Source organism: Schistocerca piceifrons, chromosome 9 (assembly GCF_021461385.2).
Source record: "Schistocerca piceifrons isolate TAMUIC-IGC-003096 chromosome 9, iqSchPice1.1, whole genome shotgun sequence".
Lineage (NCBI taxonomy): Eukaryota > Metazoa > Arthropoda > Insecta > Orthoptera > Acrididae > Schistocerca > Schistocerca piceifrons.
Window position 1 is genome coordinate 164354237 of NC_060146.1, and position 16240 is coordinate 164370476.

The 16240-nt window shown below is 42.0% G+C and overlaps 1 protein-coding gene across 1 annotated transcript in view; it reads left to right on the top strand.

Moving 5' to 3' along the window:
- The window catches only part of LOC124716806 (kallikrein-4-like), a 110131-nt gene that overhangs the window by 21135 nt on the left and 72756 nt on the right, over positions 1-16240 (top strand). The window contains exons 3-4 of the mRNA XM_047243355.1: positions 992-1184; positions 14090-14279. Coding sequence (XP_047099311.1) covers positions 992-1184; positions 14090-14279 — 383 coding nt within the window. The remainder of the gene's footprint in view (positions 1-991; positions 1185-14089; positions 14280-16240) is intronic.

Consider the following 16240-nt stretch of genomic DNA (forward strand, 5'->3'; position numbering starts at 1 on the left):
AACTTTGAAAAGACTCACTATATGCAATTCAGAATCTGTAAGAGGTTTCCACCCAGCATATGCATAAAGTATGAAGAAGAGCAGATAGAAGAGGTCGACAGTCTTAAATTCCTGGGATTACAACTTGATAATAAATTCAGTTGGGAGGAGCACACCACAGAACTGCAGTAACGCGTTAACAAATCTGTATTTCAATTCGAGTGTTAGCTGACATAGGCGACATCAAAATGAAAAAGCTTGCATACTTTGCCTACTTTCATTCCATTATGTCTTATGGTATAATATTTTGGGGTAACTCTTCAAGTCAAACAAAAGTTTTCAGAGTCCAAAAGCGTGTAATACGTATTATTTGTAGAGTAAATTCACGGACGTCCTGTAGAAACCTCTTCAAAGAACTGGGTATACTAACTACTGCCTCTCAGTATATTTACTCCTTAATGAAATTTGTCCTAAATAATATCTCTTTTTCCAACAAACAGCTCACTTCATACATACAATACCAGGAACAAAAATGATCTGCACGAAGACTTAAAAGCACTTACTTTAGTTCAAAAAGGGGTCCACTACTCAGGAACACTCATCTTCAATAATTTGCCAGCAAACATAAAAAATTTAGTTACAAATAAAGATCAGTTTAAAAAGAGCCTGAATGACTTACTAGTGGCCAACTCCTTCTACTTCATTTACGAATTTTTTAATAGAAACAAATGATGTACTGTATATATTCATACTATTAGTATTGTTATTTCAGCTTAAAAAAAAGAAAAAAATATTGACATGTTCCACATCCATGAGGATCTCCTCAGCAAGGACCTATGGAACGAAAAACTAATCTAATCTAATCGTGGCAGTGATAACATGATTCAACAGAGCTTTGCGCACCACTGTACATGACAGTGTATTGTTTGTCACAAGCTGCTTCTACAGCTGTTGCAATTCCAGTGACTTGCAGTGTAGATGAACTGACGCCGGTCGCTTCTCGTGTCGACAGGAGCAGTCGCAGGACGGCCTACAGGATAGCCAGCGGATATACGTGCACGGGGGCCGTCCGGTGGAGCGGGGTGAGTTCCCCTTCCTGGCGCTGCTCGAGATCGCCTACGGAGAGGGCGTCATGGCGTGCTCGGGCAGCATACCCTCGCCCACCACCGTGCTCTCCTCAGCGCACTGCGACGTGGGCACCATCAGTGAGTAGCCCAGTCGCCTGCCACGGGCGGCAGGTCCGTCCACGTAGTATTTGTTGTGACTGACAATCCGCAATTTTTCACAAACACAACTTTTACTGATGTAAGTTCACAAGGTTGATGACTGAACAACAAACGAAAGATAACAATAACAATGCCAGTAAAATTCTCCTAATTGAGGCAGACAAAAGTCCACTTCTAATTGCCCACAAAGGTTCGTGGTAACACACACACACACACACACACACACACACACACACACACACACTAGTAACAGTCCAATTCCGAGACGAAGATATAATCTTCGACGGTCGCAGTACACGAGGTCGGCATCCGGCGTGAACTGCACTTCGGGGCTGGTTCTAGCCCCTGTATAGCTGTCTCCAGCCAATCAGGTTTTGGCGTAGTGATACTTCCTGCAGACCGTGGCTCGAGCTCCCCCTGCGGGAAGTAGAGCTCGGAATGTCTGTTACCATTATCTCGTATGTAAATACGAGGGCTGTCCAGAAAGTAAGTTACGATCGGTCGCGAAATGGAAACGACTATGAAAATCCGATAAAGCTTTGCAAAGATGTGTTGGGCAGTGTCTCTAGTATGGTTCTAGGTAGAATTGTGTCGCTCTTTTCATTCCTGAGCTCTTAGTGAGCGCGTAAAGATGTTGTAGAAAATAGTGTCTCCCGCCAAGTACAAGGGCCTGGTGAGAATTTTCCTCTGAAGCTATGCAACCAACATTACATAACTGTCGTGCGGTTTCTTCTTCAAGACATTTCTCAGCCTCATTCTGCTGGGGCAATGAAGATGTTCCTGCATCGTTTCAATTGGAAATGTTTGATTACCCACACTACAGCCCGTAATTGTCTCCCACTGAGTTTCATCTCTGCTGAAACGAACCGCTGGTTATGAAGACAACATTTTGGCACAGACAACGAGCTTTAGGCCAGCGTAGAGAATTGGCGCAAAGCACTGGCGGCTGCCTTCTATGATGGGGGTATTGGAAAGTTGGTACAACGCTACGACGAATGTCTGAGTCAGAACGGCGACTACGTAGAGAAGTAGCTGAAAGGTGTAGCTAACTGTTACAGATGAAACATTTCTGATTTTCACTGTGATTTTCATTTCGCGATCAATCGTAACTTACTTTCTCGACAACCCTCGTAGCTGGGGTTTACCATGGCCCTTTTGGTACGCCTTGGGCATAGACAACCTCGTCCTCTGTGGTGTAATGTGGGCTGCCGGCCCTCAGGGGCTAGCTTGGATCCGGTATAATAGTATTTGTAGAGAATGGCAGGGAGGGGGAGGGGGTAAGTTGTGAGAGGCGCTGTGAACACTCGCAAATGGCCAAGTGAAGTGGCGCAGTAGATAGCACACTGGACTCGCATTCACGAGGACGACGGTTCAAACCTGCATCCAGCCATCCTGATTCAGGTTTCCCAGGATTTCGCTAAATTGTTTTAGGCAAATACTGCCATGGTTCCTTTGAAAGGGCGTGGCCGACGTCCTCCTCTATCCTTCCCTAAACCGATAGAACCGATGACTTCGCTGTTTGGTCCCCTTCCTTTAAGTCAACCAACCAACACTCGCAAACGGTAGTGCTGCTTTGGTGTTATAAAACTTTTCGTCCGTTGTTCTTTCCCTGGCAGAAAACCGTTGTTGTTGTTGTGGTCTTCAGTCCTGAGACTGGTTTGATGCAGCTCTCCATGCTACTCTATCCTGTGCAAGCTTTTTCATCTCCCAGTACCTACTGCAACCTACATCCTTCTGAATATGCTTAGTGTATTCATCTCTTGGTCTCCCTCTACGATTTTTACCCTCCACGCTGCCCTCCAATACTAAATTGGTGATCCCTTGATGCCTCAGAACATGTCCTACCAACCGATCCCTTCTTCTGGTCAAGTTGTGCCACAAACTTCTCTCCTCCCCAATCCTATTCAATACCTCCTCATTAGTTATGTGATCTACCCATCTAATCTTCAGCATTCTTCTGTAGCACCACATTTCGAAAGCTTCTATTCTCTTCTTGTCCAAACTATTTATCGTCCATGTTTCACTTCCATACATGGCTACACTCCATACGAATACTTTCAGAAATGACTTCCTGACACTTAAATCAATACTGGATGTTAACAAATCTCTCTTCTTCAGAAACGCTTTCCTTGCCATTGCCAGCCTACATTTTATATCCTCTCTACTTCGACCATCATCAGTTATTTTGCTCCCCAAATAGCAAAACTCCTTTACTACTTTAAGTGCCTCATTCACTAATCTAATTCCCTCAGCATCACCGGACTTAATTCGAATACATTCCATTATCCTCATTTTGCTTTTGTTGACGTTCATCTTATATCCTCCTTTCAAGACACTGTCCATTCCATTCAACTGCTCTTCCAAGTCCTTTGCTGTCTCTGACAGAATTACAATGTCATCGGCGAACCTCAAAGTTTTTATTTCTTCTCCATGAATTTTAATATCTACTCCGAATTTTTCTTTTGTGTCCTTTACTGCTTGCTCAATATACAGATTGAACAACATCGGGGAGAGGCTACAACCTTGTCTTACTCCCTTCCCAACTACTGCTTCCCTTTCATGTCCCTCGACTCTTATAACTGCCATCTGGTTTCTGTACAAATTGTGAATAGCCTTTCGCTCCCTGTATTTTACCCCTGCCACCTTTAGAATTTGAAAGAGAGTATTCCAGTCAACATTGTCAAAAGCTTTCTCTAAGTCTACAAATGCTAGAAACGTAGGTTTGCCTTTCCTTAATCTTTCTTCTAAGATAAGTCGTAAGGTCAGTATTGCCTCACGTGTTCCAGTGTTTCTACGGAATCCAAACTGATCTTCCCCGAGGTTGGCTTCTACTAGTTTTTCCATTCGTCTGTAAAGAATTCGTGTTAGTATTTTGCAGCTGTGACTTATTAAGCTGATAGTGCGGTAATTTTCACATCTGTCAACACCTGCTTTCTTTGGGATTGGAATTATTATATTCTTCTTGAAGTCTGAGGGTATTTCGCCTGTTTCATACATCTTGCTCACCAGATGGTAGAGTTTCAGAAAACCGTACTGTTATAAACTAGCTGTTACCTGTGGACGGCCGCTGTGGCGGTTCTAGGCGCTTCAGTCCGGCACCGCGGTGCTGCTGCGGTCGCAGGTTCGAATCCTGCCTCGGGCATGGATGTGTGTGATGTTCTTCGGTTAGTTAGGTTTAAGTAGTTCTAAGCCTAGGGGACTGATGACCTCAGATGTTAAGTCCCATAGTGCTCAGAGCCATTTGTTACCTGTGGCTGCGCTCGCATGTCAGTCGTTTCGTTATGGAGAGTGATGCTGAGTAAGTAAGCTAATGCGCGTCAGCTACCCTCGCGTGTCTATTGTGTAAACACAGCTCATGTGCACGCCCTCTATACGTATCCCCCTCCCCCCCCCCCCCCTAGATGCCACAACTCACGACACGATGACACGCGCATTGTCGCTGCCGAACAGTGTATGTGCAGGAGTGTGGGCAGGAGCGCTCGTATCTGCGCATTTAGAGATACCGATGCCTTCTTGCAAATTACAATCACGTGCTCAGTCCAGTTTAGAGAATGTTGAAATGTGTGTCAATTCCTAAGGGACCAAACTGCTGAGGTCATCGGTCTCTAGACTTACACACTACTTAATGTAACTTATGCTAAGAACGACACACAGACCCATGCCCGAAGGAGGACTCGAACCGCCGGCGGGAGGGGCCGCGCAGTCCGTGTATGGCGCCTCTAACCACGCGGCCACTGCGCACGGCCGCCAGTTTAACTTTTCATCTATCCTTAGTGGGAAAAAATAGGATTTCGCAAAACGTCCTCCCATAGCTTGTATCGGGCACTGAAGCAAGTGTAAGTCCACACACAGCAGCTTATCGAGAAACCTCAGAACTATTTCACCACTCACCGCTGTCACAGAATAGTGAGTATACAGAATGGAAACTCCGCTGAAATCCACCCACCAAAATTTAGTGTGCGTATGTGAATTCTAGCATAGTGAATCGGAGTAAACAGCTTTGTTGGAAGCCAAAGGCGAACGGATACGGTTTGTTTGTTTGAGTCTGCATTTCAACCTCTGAGCTTAGCCATTAGTCAACAGTTGTTTCAGTTATTACTTGTTTCTCCATCTGAAGCTTAAGACGGAGAAACCAATAAGAATTGATGTTGACAGCTGCTGCGAAAGGCTGCCTTGCAGAAAATGCAGAGAACAGTTGCTTCAAGTACTGTATCAGAAATATATCATGAGTAGTAGTCAGAGAAACGACCACACAGGAGGATGAAGCGCGATTCCCATGAAGTGGCTGATAGTAGTAAATGAGAAAAATAAGTTTTCCGATTTTATTGCTCTAAACAATAAAAGTTCATCAAATTGTAAAAAATAATGTATGTAAATGAACCAAAGCTACATCAAGACCAGGAGCTGTTTCTTCTGTTCAGGTTCTTCTTTTCCTTTAAAAATTAAAAAACCGATTGTTTCTCATTTGCCCTTCTTCTTCACTACTGTATGTAATATCTATCATTAAGTTCTGAGAAAGATAAATGACACGTAAAATTGATTTCTTTTTTGTCTTATAGATGTATATCACAGCCTTACGATGAAGTGTGTATGTTTTCGATATGGATCATACTTGCTGTGATAGTTTTTTTCCAAGTACTCTTTAGCCTAAAATTTCAAGGGGCTGTAGTGAAAAATTCACACAAGTGGTGCGTATGGTTTGGCAGCTGCGGCACCCTTCGCGCTGCGCCAACCACTGCCTCGACATTGCGTTATCATACATGGCTCTTGCCTCGCCCCACCCGCGTCAAAAATCCTACTTTTTTTTCTAAACTCAAGCCTATCTGGAGTTCACACTTCTGTACCTTTCATTTCCTGTCCAGTCCTGCATAACCATAAATTTGGTGGAAATCCGTGAAGGCGAGTTTGTGCGGCCGTCTCATCAGTCGTGAACAGCTCGTGGAAGTAAATGCACGTTTCTCAAACCAATGACTGCGATTTTTTTGGAATACTTACTACTGGAAGAAAATGATGAAGAAGAAAATATTCGACACCAATGGTTACATAATAATAAGCTGAACATATTTCATATTTAGGACAAATTTTGACAAAAGAATATTTACGATACTTGTTAATCATCATTTATTAAACGAATACGATTCATATTACATAATATGTTAGAGTGAACTTATAAGTCTGTTCCTAATTCAAAACATTTGTGTAAATTAAATTTTAAACAGCTCACTGGCTTCACTTAAAGTAATATCTGTGCTGTACTTCAAGGTTGAAAATCCGAATGAAAATTCCAGCACTGATACAAACACTGAAATTCCAGCAAAATGTTCCATAACAGCTGTTTCTTTTCGAAGTGAAATTGATGTTGTTGTGCATAGGGGGCGTCCACTACGATGAAAATCTCGCTGCCGCTGAAAAACACTGATACACGCGTTCTCGTAGGATGGATGTTTGGATTATAGGGCAGCAGACACACACACACAATGGAAGTAACACAGAATAATGACTAGTAAAATATATTACTCAACTTTGGTAACGCTGGTTACAGCAATTGTAGAATGCAGTTTGAGCCTATCTCTCATGCGTTGACTATATTTCCGTGAACACTACTAAATAATGTCCTCTGAACTAAAATCAGAAGTAAACTAAGCTTCTCTCTTGATGTACTATTAGAACAACAGTTCCAAACTACACTGAAGAGCCAAAGAAACTAGCATACCTGCCTCATATCGTGTAGGGCCACCGCGAGCACGCAGAAGTGCCGCAACACGACGTGGCATGGTCCCGACTTATGTCTGAAGTAGTACTGGAGGGAACTGATACCATGAATCCTGCAGGACTGTCCATAAATCCGTAAGAGTGCAAGGCGGTGGAGATCTCTCCTGAACAGCACGTTGCAACGCATCCCAGATATGATCAATAATGTTCATGACTGAGAAGTTTGGTGGCCAGCGGAATTGTTTAAATTCAGAAGAGTGTTTCTGGAGCTACTCTGTAGCAATTCTGGACGTGGGGGTGTCGCATTGTCCTGCTGGAATTCCCGAAGTCCTTCGGAATGCACGATGGATATGAATGGATGCCATGATCAGATAGGATGCTTACGTACGTGTCACCTGCATCAGGAGTCCCGTATCACTCCAATTGCACACGCCCCACATCATTATAGAGCCTCCACCAGCTTCAAACAGTCCTGTCTCCATACACGTACACGTGCATCCACTCGTTACAATTACAAACGAGACTCGCCCGACGAGGCAACATGTCTTCAGTCATCACTAGTGTAATGTCGGTGTCGAGAGGCTCAGGCAAGGCGTAAAGCTTTGCGTCGTGCAGTCATCAAGGGTACACGAGTGGGCCTTCGGCTCCGAAAGTCCATACCGATATTGTTTCGTTGAATGGTTCGGACGCTGACACTGGTTGATGGCCCAGCAGTGAAATCTGCAGCAATTTGCGGAAGGGTTGCACTTCTGTCACTTTAAACCATACCCTTCAGTCATCGTTGGTTCCGTTCTTGCAGCATCTTTTCCGGCCGCAGCGATGTCGGAGATTTGATGTTTTACCGGATTACTGATATTCACGGTACAATCGTGAAATGGTCGTACGGGAAAATCCCCACTTTATGGCTACCTCGGAGATAGCTGTTGATATACTTTCCGGGATGTGAGGTCGTGGTCCAAGAACTTTTCTGCTCCTTACGTTTCGTCCAGGCTGCGCTGGACTTCCTCAGAGGCGCTGCTCCGCTGAGTCTTGCCGACTGACTGGTCGGGTGTCTGAGAGCGACTAATATATTGTAAGAAAGGGGGGCGTGGTTCAGGTGACACGTGATGAGCAGTGATAATCCATAGCAAAGATAAGTTTGACTATCGATTACCACTTTTTCAAAGATAAAAATTGTTAGCAATTTTGTAGAGCCACTGTCCATATATCGCTAAGTGTCATAGCCTCCTCTTTCCTCTTTCGTATGAAAATTATCGTGATGTTTACAAATTTCAATAGCTTCTCTATATAGCCGTGGATAGTAATTTAACGTTGTAGATAAAACTTCGGTATCCGAAAGCTTCACTTGGTGGTTGCCTGGTTGAAGAGCATGTTCCGCTACAGCTGATTTTTCTATTTTTCCAAGTCGACAAAGACTTTTATGCTCTTTCAGTCGCGTGTTTACGCTTCTTTTGGTAGCACCAATATAAATTTTACCACAGGTACATGGAATTTTATACACACCACATGTCGACAGGGGAGGGCGTTTATCTTTCACAGATCGTAGTACTTGACTTATTTTCTTTGTTGGTTTAAAGACCGGTTTTATGTCATGTTTTCGTAAAATCTTACCGATCCGATCTGTTACTTTTTTAATAAAAGGGAGAACTACTGTATTTTTCCGTCGTTGTGGTTCATTCTTATCTTTTGGTCTTCTATTCCTTGGACGCAAAATTCTATTTATCTCTTTTCTTGAGTAGCCGTTTTTTTCAAAAGCCTGCTTCAGATGTTTCACTGCAGCATCCAAATCTTCAGGTGTACATATCAGTTCCGCTCGATCGACAAGACTTTTTATGACACCCCTTTTTTGTTGAGGGTGATGATTAGAATTTTTATGTAAATATCTGTCCGTATGTGTTGCCTTCCGAAATAGTTTGGAAGTGAAGTTTTCGGATACCGAAGTTTTATCTACAACGTTAAATTACTATCCACGGCTATATAGAGAAGCTATTGAAATTTGTAAACATCACGATAATCTTAATAGGAAAGAGGAGGCTATGAAACTTAGCGATATATGGACAGTGGCTCTACAAAATTGCTAACAATTTTTATCTTTGCCAAGGTGGTAATCGATAGTCAACCTTATCTTTGCTATGGATTATCACTGCTCATCACGTGTCACCTGAACCACGCCCCCCTTTCTTACAATATATAAGTCGCTCTCAGACGCTCTAAGACGCCGACAATTGTTTCGAACGTCTTCCTGTCGGGACACCTGCGTTCTGGAAATCTGTCTCGATGGAAACGTACCGCGCCACGGCTGTTGCTCCGTGCTAACCTATACATCAAATGGGCATCTGCCAACTCCGCATTTGTAAACATTGCACTGACTGCAAAACCACGTTCGTGATGAACACGAACCTGTTGATGCTACGTACTGATGTGCTTGATGCTAGTACTTTAGAGCAATGAGTCGCATGTCAACACAAGCACCGAAGTCAACATTACCTTCCTTCAATTGGGCCAACTGTCGGTGAATCGAGTAAGTACAGTACATACTGACGAAACTAAAATGAGCTCTAACATGGAAATGAAGCGTTTCCGGACACATGTCCACATAACATCTTTTCTTTATTTGTGTATGAGGAATGTTTCCTGAAAGTTTGGCCGTACCTTTTTGTAACACCCTGTATACCGACGATGGTGCGCTGGATAATATGTGACTCCCATATATTGCGATTGCACTCAGTATGTGCTCGAAAAACAAAAACATGAACCACTGCTGATGAGCGAAAAAGTGGCTTGGAAGGCGTTCTACATACGTCTTCATATAGCCTACTTCTCATTACAGGTTTGGAAATGCATGAATTTTCTTTTTTACATTCTTCTTTGAAGGGGATGGGTACCTTGCTTCACAGACTTGGAGGAGGACATTTTAGGAGCTATTATTCAAGTATCTCTTGACAGGCGGAACCGCGCTGCTGCTACGGTCGTAGGTTCAAATCCTACCTCGGGCATGGATGTGTGTGATGTCCTTAGGTTAGTTAGGTTTAAGTAGTTTTAAGTCTATGGGACTGATGACCTCAGATGTTAAGGGGAGCCGGAACGATGAAAATGAAAAAAATAACGTTTTTTGGTTTTTTCATTATAAAATTATTTGGAGTTTTCTGAATATAACAAACCAAGTTTCACCCTTCTAAGTGAATTCTAAGTGTGTTTTTTATCGCTGCAAAGTTGACGCGCCGCGTAAACGGTTGTAGCGACTTGGTGTGTCACCTCTGACGGCGGCGCTCGCTGGCTGCAAGCAGGGTATCCTTGCGGAATTAGACAGTGTTTTGCTTTCCAACGTTGTATGGCTTTATCTCTGTGACAAGTGACTGTTCATATCGGTAAACATAAACGCTATACCGTGTGTGTTGACTTGTGGAGTTTACTCTGTGTTGTTTAGCTGTTCAATTTTGCGTATTTGACGAATTTTGCTCGTACCTGTTTTACGTATTTGGTTTGTGGATATCAATATGCCCAGTTTCGGCAATAGAGTGTTTAAGAAAAGGTACAATGAGTGGAAGAAGAAATCTTTTGTTGTTTCGAAGGGAGATGCTGCTCAGACTGCTTCACCGACTACGCCAAATGAATGTGATAGAACTTCTTCCAGCAAGAAACTTTGTGACAGAAAAGAAAAATTTGAAAACTATGAAAGTGACAGTAATGATGTGAATGAAATAATTAACATTTCCTTGCTCTCTAATATTTTGAAACATAACGTATTATGCCAAGTTTGCAAAGAAAGAGGACTGGAATTGAAAATAACTTCACACATTGGTTTGGCATGTAAAAGTTATTGAAGTGTAACCAATGTGCTGCAGAAGATTCGTTTTCTAATTCTAATTCTAGTAGTAATAGTGGAAAGAAGGGACAATGTCATGAGGAATTATGAACTTGCCAAAACCACCAGCCAAGTTTGAATTTTATAATGAATTGGTGGGATATTCTGCTGATGGTATTGCTCAAGCAACAATGAAGAAAGCAGTTGAAGAAGCTGTGACAGATAATGGGAATTGTAGAGATTTAACTGTTGCTTTAGATGGATCATGGCAACGTTGAGGTCATGAATCTCTAAATGGAGTTGTGACAGCTACCAGTGGAGATAGTTGCAAAGTGATTGATGTTGCTACTCTTTCAAAACATTGTAGATGTAAGGGCAATACCAAGGACGAAAATAGTGAAAGTTCTGAAGCAAATTTTCACGGCACGAGTGGAGCGATGGAAATAGAGGGAGTGAAAGCAATTTTTTCCAGATCACGGGTGTGGTATAATGTACGATACACTAACTATCTAGGAGATGGTGATTCTAAGGGATATAAAGCTGTAGAGGAACTCAAACTTTATGGCAATGAAATGTACATTAAAAAACAGGAGTGCATTGGACATGTTCAGAAGTGCATGGGGGCTCACTTGCGCAAACTAAAGCAGACATTAGGATCCCATAAGCTTAGTGATGGTAAGACCCTTGGAGAAAGAGGAAGATTGGCAGATGAAGCAATTGATAGATTGCAGAGGCATCATGGGTGTGCAATTAGGCAAAATACAAGGAGCATTGATTCCCCTAGACTTAGAACTACTTAAACCTAACTACCCTAAGGACATCACACACATCCATGCCCGAGGCAGGATTCGAACCTGCGACCGTAACAGCAGCGCGGTTCCGGATTGATACGCCTAGAACCGCTCTGCTACAGCAGCCGGATTTTTTCAAGTCACTCTTGACAAATTGTTCGAATTTCACTTTCTGCAATGGTAGAACCGTTCTGTAAACCTGAAGGGATTAAGACACGAGGGTAACGCCAAAAGAAATGCACACTATTTTTGTAAAAATACAGATTTCATTCTGCTTGTGTGATAGTTTTACAGTGTGTAGAGACATCCTTCCAGCTTGCTTTCAAACTTAGTTCAACCTGTTCCCGTGAGTAACGCCGTCACAGCATGTCTTCAAAATGGCTGCTACGCTTGACGTTCGTCAGAAGCAACGTGCTGTCATAGAATTCCTGTGCTGTGAAAACGAGACAGTGGGAAACATCCACAAGAGGTTGAAAAAGGTGTACGGAGATGCTTCTGTCGATCGCAGTACAGTTAGTTGGTGGGCAAGCAGGTTATGTGATTAAAGCGGGCACGGCAATACTAAGGATTGTCCTCGCAGCGGCAGGCCTCGTACTGCACACACTCCAGACATTGTGCAGAGAATTAACGAATTGGTGACTGCTGACAGACGCATCACAGTGAACGAATTGCGACGCTACGTTGGAATAGGGGAAGGAAGTGTTTGCAGAATACTGAAAGTGTTGGTGTTAAAAAAGGTTTCTGCCAGATGGGTTCCCAGGATGTTGACAGTGACTCACAAAGAAACAAGAAAAACGGTATGCAGCGAACTTTTGGAACAGTACGAGAATCGTGGAGATGAATTTCCTGGAATAATTGTGACAGGTGATGAAACATGACTCCATCATTTTTCACCAGAGACGAAGAGGCAATCAATGGAGTGTCATCATGCAAATTCACCCAAGAAAAAAAAATTCAAACCACACCTTCTGCTGGAAAAGTTATGGCTACGGTGGTTTTCGATTCCGAAGGACTCTTGCTTGTGGACACCATGCCAAGTGGAACCATCATAAATTCCGATTCATATGTGACGACACTGAAGAAACGTCTAGCTCGACTGAGTCGTGTTCGACCACATCGACAAAAGTTGGATGTTTTGCTGTTGCACGACAATGCACGGCCAAATGTCAGTCAAAAAACCATGGAAGCGATCACAAAACTCGGATGGACAACACTGAAACACCCGCCTTACAGTCCTGACCTGGCTCCATGTGACTATCATCTCTTTGGGAAACTGAAAGATTCTCTTCGTGGAACAAGGTTTGAAGATGATGACTCCCTTGTGCACACTGCCAAACAGTGACTCCAACAGGTTGTTCCCGAATTTTACCGTCCGGGTATGCAGGCGCTGGTTTCAAGATGGCATAAAGCAGTTGAGAGGGATGGAAATTATGTGGAGAAATGAAAATACTGTTCCTAAAGGATGTATCTAAACACTGTAAAACTTTCAAACATGTAGAATAAAAGATGGATTTAAAAATATAATTGCATTTCTTTTGGAGTGATTCTCGTACATTTCTGTAGATGGCACGTAAGCAGTGGTGTTACGTATTTCTGGAGTAAGTAATTAAAGGCCCTGTAACAAGCAAATAAGCCATTGCCCCGTTATTTCCGCCACACTTAAACTCTTTTGTCGACTGTTTATACATCTAATTACCGAAGAAGAATTAAGTATGTAATAAAACTTTTCACCTGAATGTAGACCATCTGTACTGCCTGATGCATTCATTTTGGTATAGCGCGGATTGATCAGCCGTCACATGTCTGAAAAACACGATGTCTCGGCAGCAACTTATACGTTTTGCACTATACCACATATAGAGCACAGAAGACATTGCACAGTATGTGGAATGCTCATTTTTATAGCTTTGCAGTCCTCTTCAGTGTATTCCTCAAACCATCAGCACCGATCTTAGGTGATCAATGTTTATTGCACAACATCCAGAATTGTGCAATAAAATTGAGTGTATGAGGGATCATTATCATATTGGCAGGCAATGCCAGGAACTACTGAAAATGGAAATGTGAGATATGTTGACACGCATCTGAACATCATATTTCTCACAGAAAAACAATATGAAAAAATCAAATTCAATATTATGGGTAGTAATCACGCATTAGAAAGTGGTAGTGCTGATATGTTTCATGACCAACACAATTTTCCGATAGTTTAGAGTTTTATTTTGGAAGAAACTCTTTCGTTTCCTTCCCAGCTCTCCCTTCCTCGAAACTAATATGAGTTGCCTCCTATTTCAAATCACGGTTACATTCTCGAGACATCGCAGCCATACCTGAAAGAGGAAATAACCCCAGTGGGTTGGAATAACGGTATTCTATCCAATGTGGACGGCTGAATACCTCAGACATTTCGTAAATGCCTCAAGTTTACATGTTTTAGCTTGACACAATGCCTTTAAAATGAGCAGAGATTCTGAAGTGTAATCATCTACATTCTTTTCCGCTGTGCTGTTTTATTATTTATCTCTGAACAATTTTGGGCTACAGAACGCTAAATTTAATGTTTTTCTCCTTTGCAGCTGCCTACGCCGGGCTAGTTAACAACACTGATATGGACCTAGAGGATGGTAAAACGCAGGCACGCTATGTGGAGTCTGTGACAAAACCTAGCTACCCCAAGTTCTACGACATAATGATCTGTTACGTGAACGAGTCGTGGATATGGAGCGAATTCGTCGCGCCAATCGCCCTCTATCTCAACGAAACAAGGTAGCTACGTTCTCCTCCATGTTTACATTGCCTCTCAGTTTCTCTGTCTTTCTACATACATATGGAGGCGTTGTTGGGGCACAACAGAATACAATTTACTTTTCGAGTTTCCCTCCTTATATCTCAAATGCACTTTATCATCAACTTCAACTAATTGCCCATAAGCATTAATTACAAAAACCTACCAGCCAAATATCTCCAAAAATAATGGACTGCTTTCTTTCAAGTCTTTACATGGTACTGCAATAAACGTTCTGACAGACATGGGCTGCATTTTTAATATCCAGGGTGTCCCATTTATTTTACTCACCCGGAATAACTTTTTTGTGGTGAGTTAAACGAAAAATGTTTCAACCATTGTTTTTTAACGTCATTGGGTAGTAGTTGCTAAGGGTGTACGTTTTATGTATCTCCACAGATGTAGGGAGTACCGGGTAGAGGTTAAATTTTTTAAATGGACCCATGTAAATTTTATTCAAGAATTCACTCTTCTCTCCCAGCACACCTCATATGTTGTTGTTTTAACGTTGTAGTTGTGAATCAGAATAACGCGGTAACTGCGTGGTGGTAGTACGCACTGTGAATGCAATTTTCGTTGTGTAAAGGTGTATGATGTACATGGGTAACGAAAAGGTAGAAATGCTGCTGAACTATGGAGAAAGTACAATGATAGGAAATAATTTAGTAACTTGCATTTTTATGATCAGTACTGTTATGGAACATTATGATTATTGTTTTATTATGTCTTTCTCGTTCTCTACTGTACACAGCTGTACTGTAATTTGCTGTAGCAGGCGAAATTCCGTTCAGGCACAACTTCTGTTCAGCAGACGATTTTCTTTATGGGGGCCGTCAAAGACACTCTTTACCAAAATGTTCCAACAACGCCAGGGGACATGCAACAACACATTATTGATGCTTTTACAGCCATCAGAGGGCAACTAGTAGCATGATGTAGGGCGTCCTTCATCCACAGAGTGACCCTGCGTAAGAATACCAATGGTCAACATTTTCAGCATTTGATGTAAATGTTCTGTTTTTCATATAATTGTAGACTCACAATAAGAGTTTGTACAAACTTCCGTGTTACTTCTGCATTGTCATAAGTGCTGTAATGCAGTACTGTACAATAACTAGATGCAGTTACTGTATGGTGCAGGACTGTTGCATTCAGTGTTTATTGATAGTTTGTAAAATGTTCAAACGCGTCTTGAAGAGATTAAAAGGTTTAGTTAATGAGTTTCACTGACGTGATATTTAAATCAGATATTTTACAATAATTAACCATTTCAGTGGCTACTAGTAACATGAATAAAATGGTATGGTGTGATACATTATTGAATAGCTCTTGGAGAGGGTGAATGTTTTCATCTTCTTTACATGGCTTCATTTAAAAAATTTAAACTCTACCCCATCTGTGCATAATACGTATACCATTATCAAAAACATAGGTTTACAGAATTTTTCATTTAACGCATCACAAGAAAATATTTTGAGTGGGTAAGATAAGAGGAACACTCTGTGTATGGTATATAAATAGATATACATACAATATCAAGGATAAACATAGCAAAAATTGTCGAAAAGTTCTTGACAGATTTAGTTCAAATTTTACACCGTACTTTAACAAACGTTTAGCCAAATAACGACTACTTTTTTTAGGCATGTCACACTATGTAAAGAGAATACATTGTTAACAAAAATCTCGACAAGTTCATGAGTGATTTACTTCAAATTTTTACACAATACCTGTAACACGACAAGAGTATCTGTGTAGGCCTGTTGGAATGGAATTTGGTTGAGCTCAGCAATCGAATCGCACACCCACACAGCATGCTAGGAAAAGAAGCACACACCGCCGCTGGCCGAGATGTAAGCACCCCAGATTATATAAGTGCATATACGTTTGTTTTGTATTGAGGATAAGCTTTTCCATAAGATGCTGACATTCCTTTTCCGCA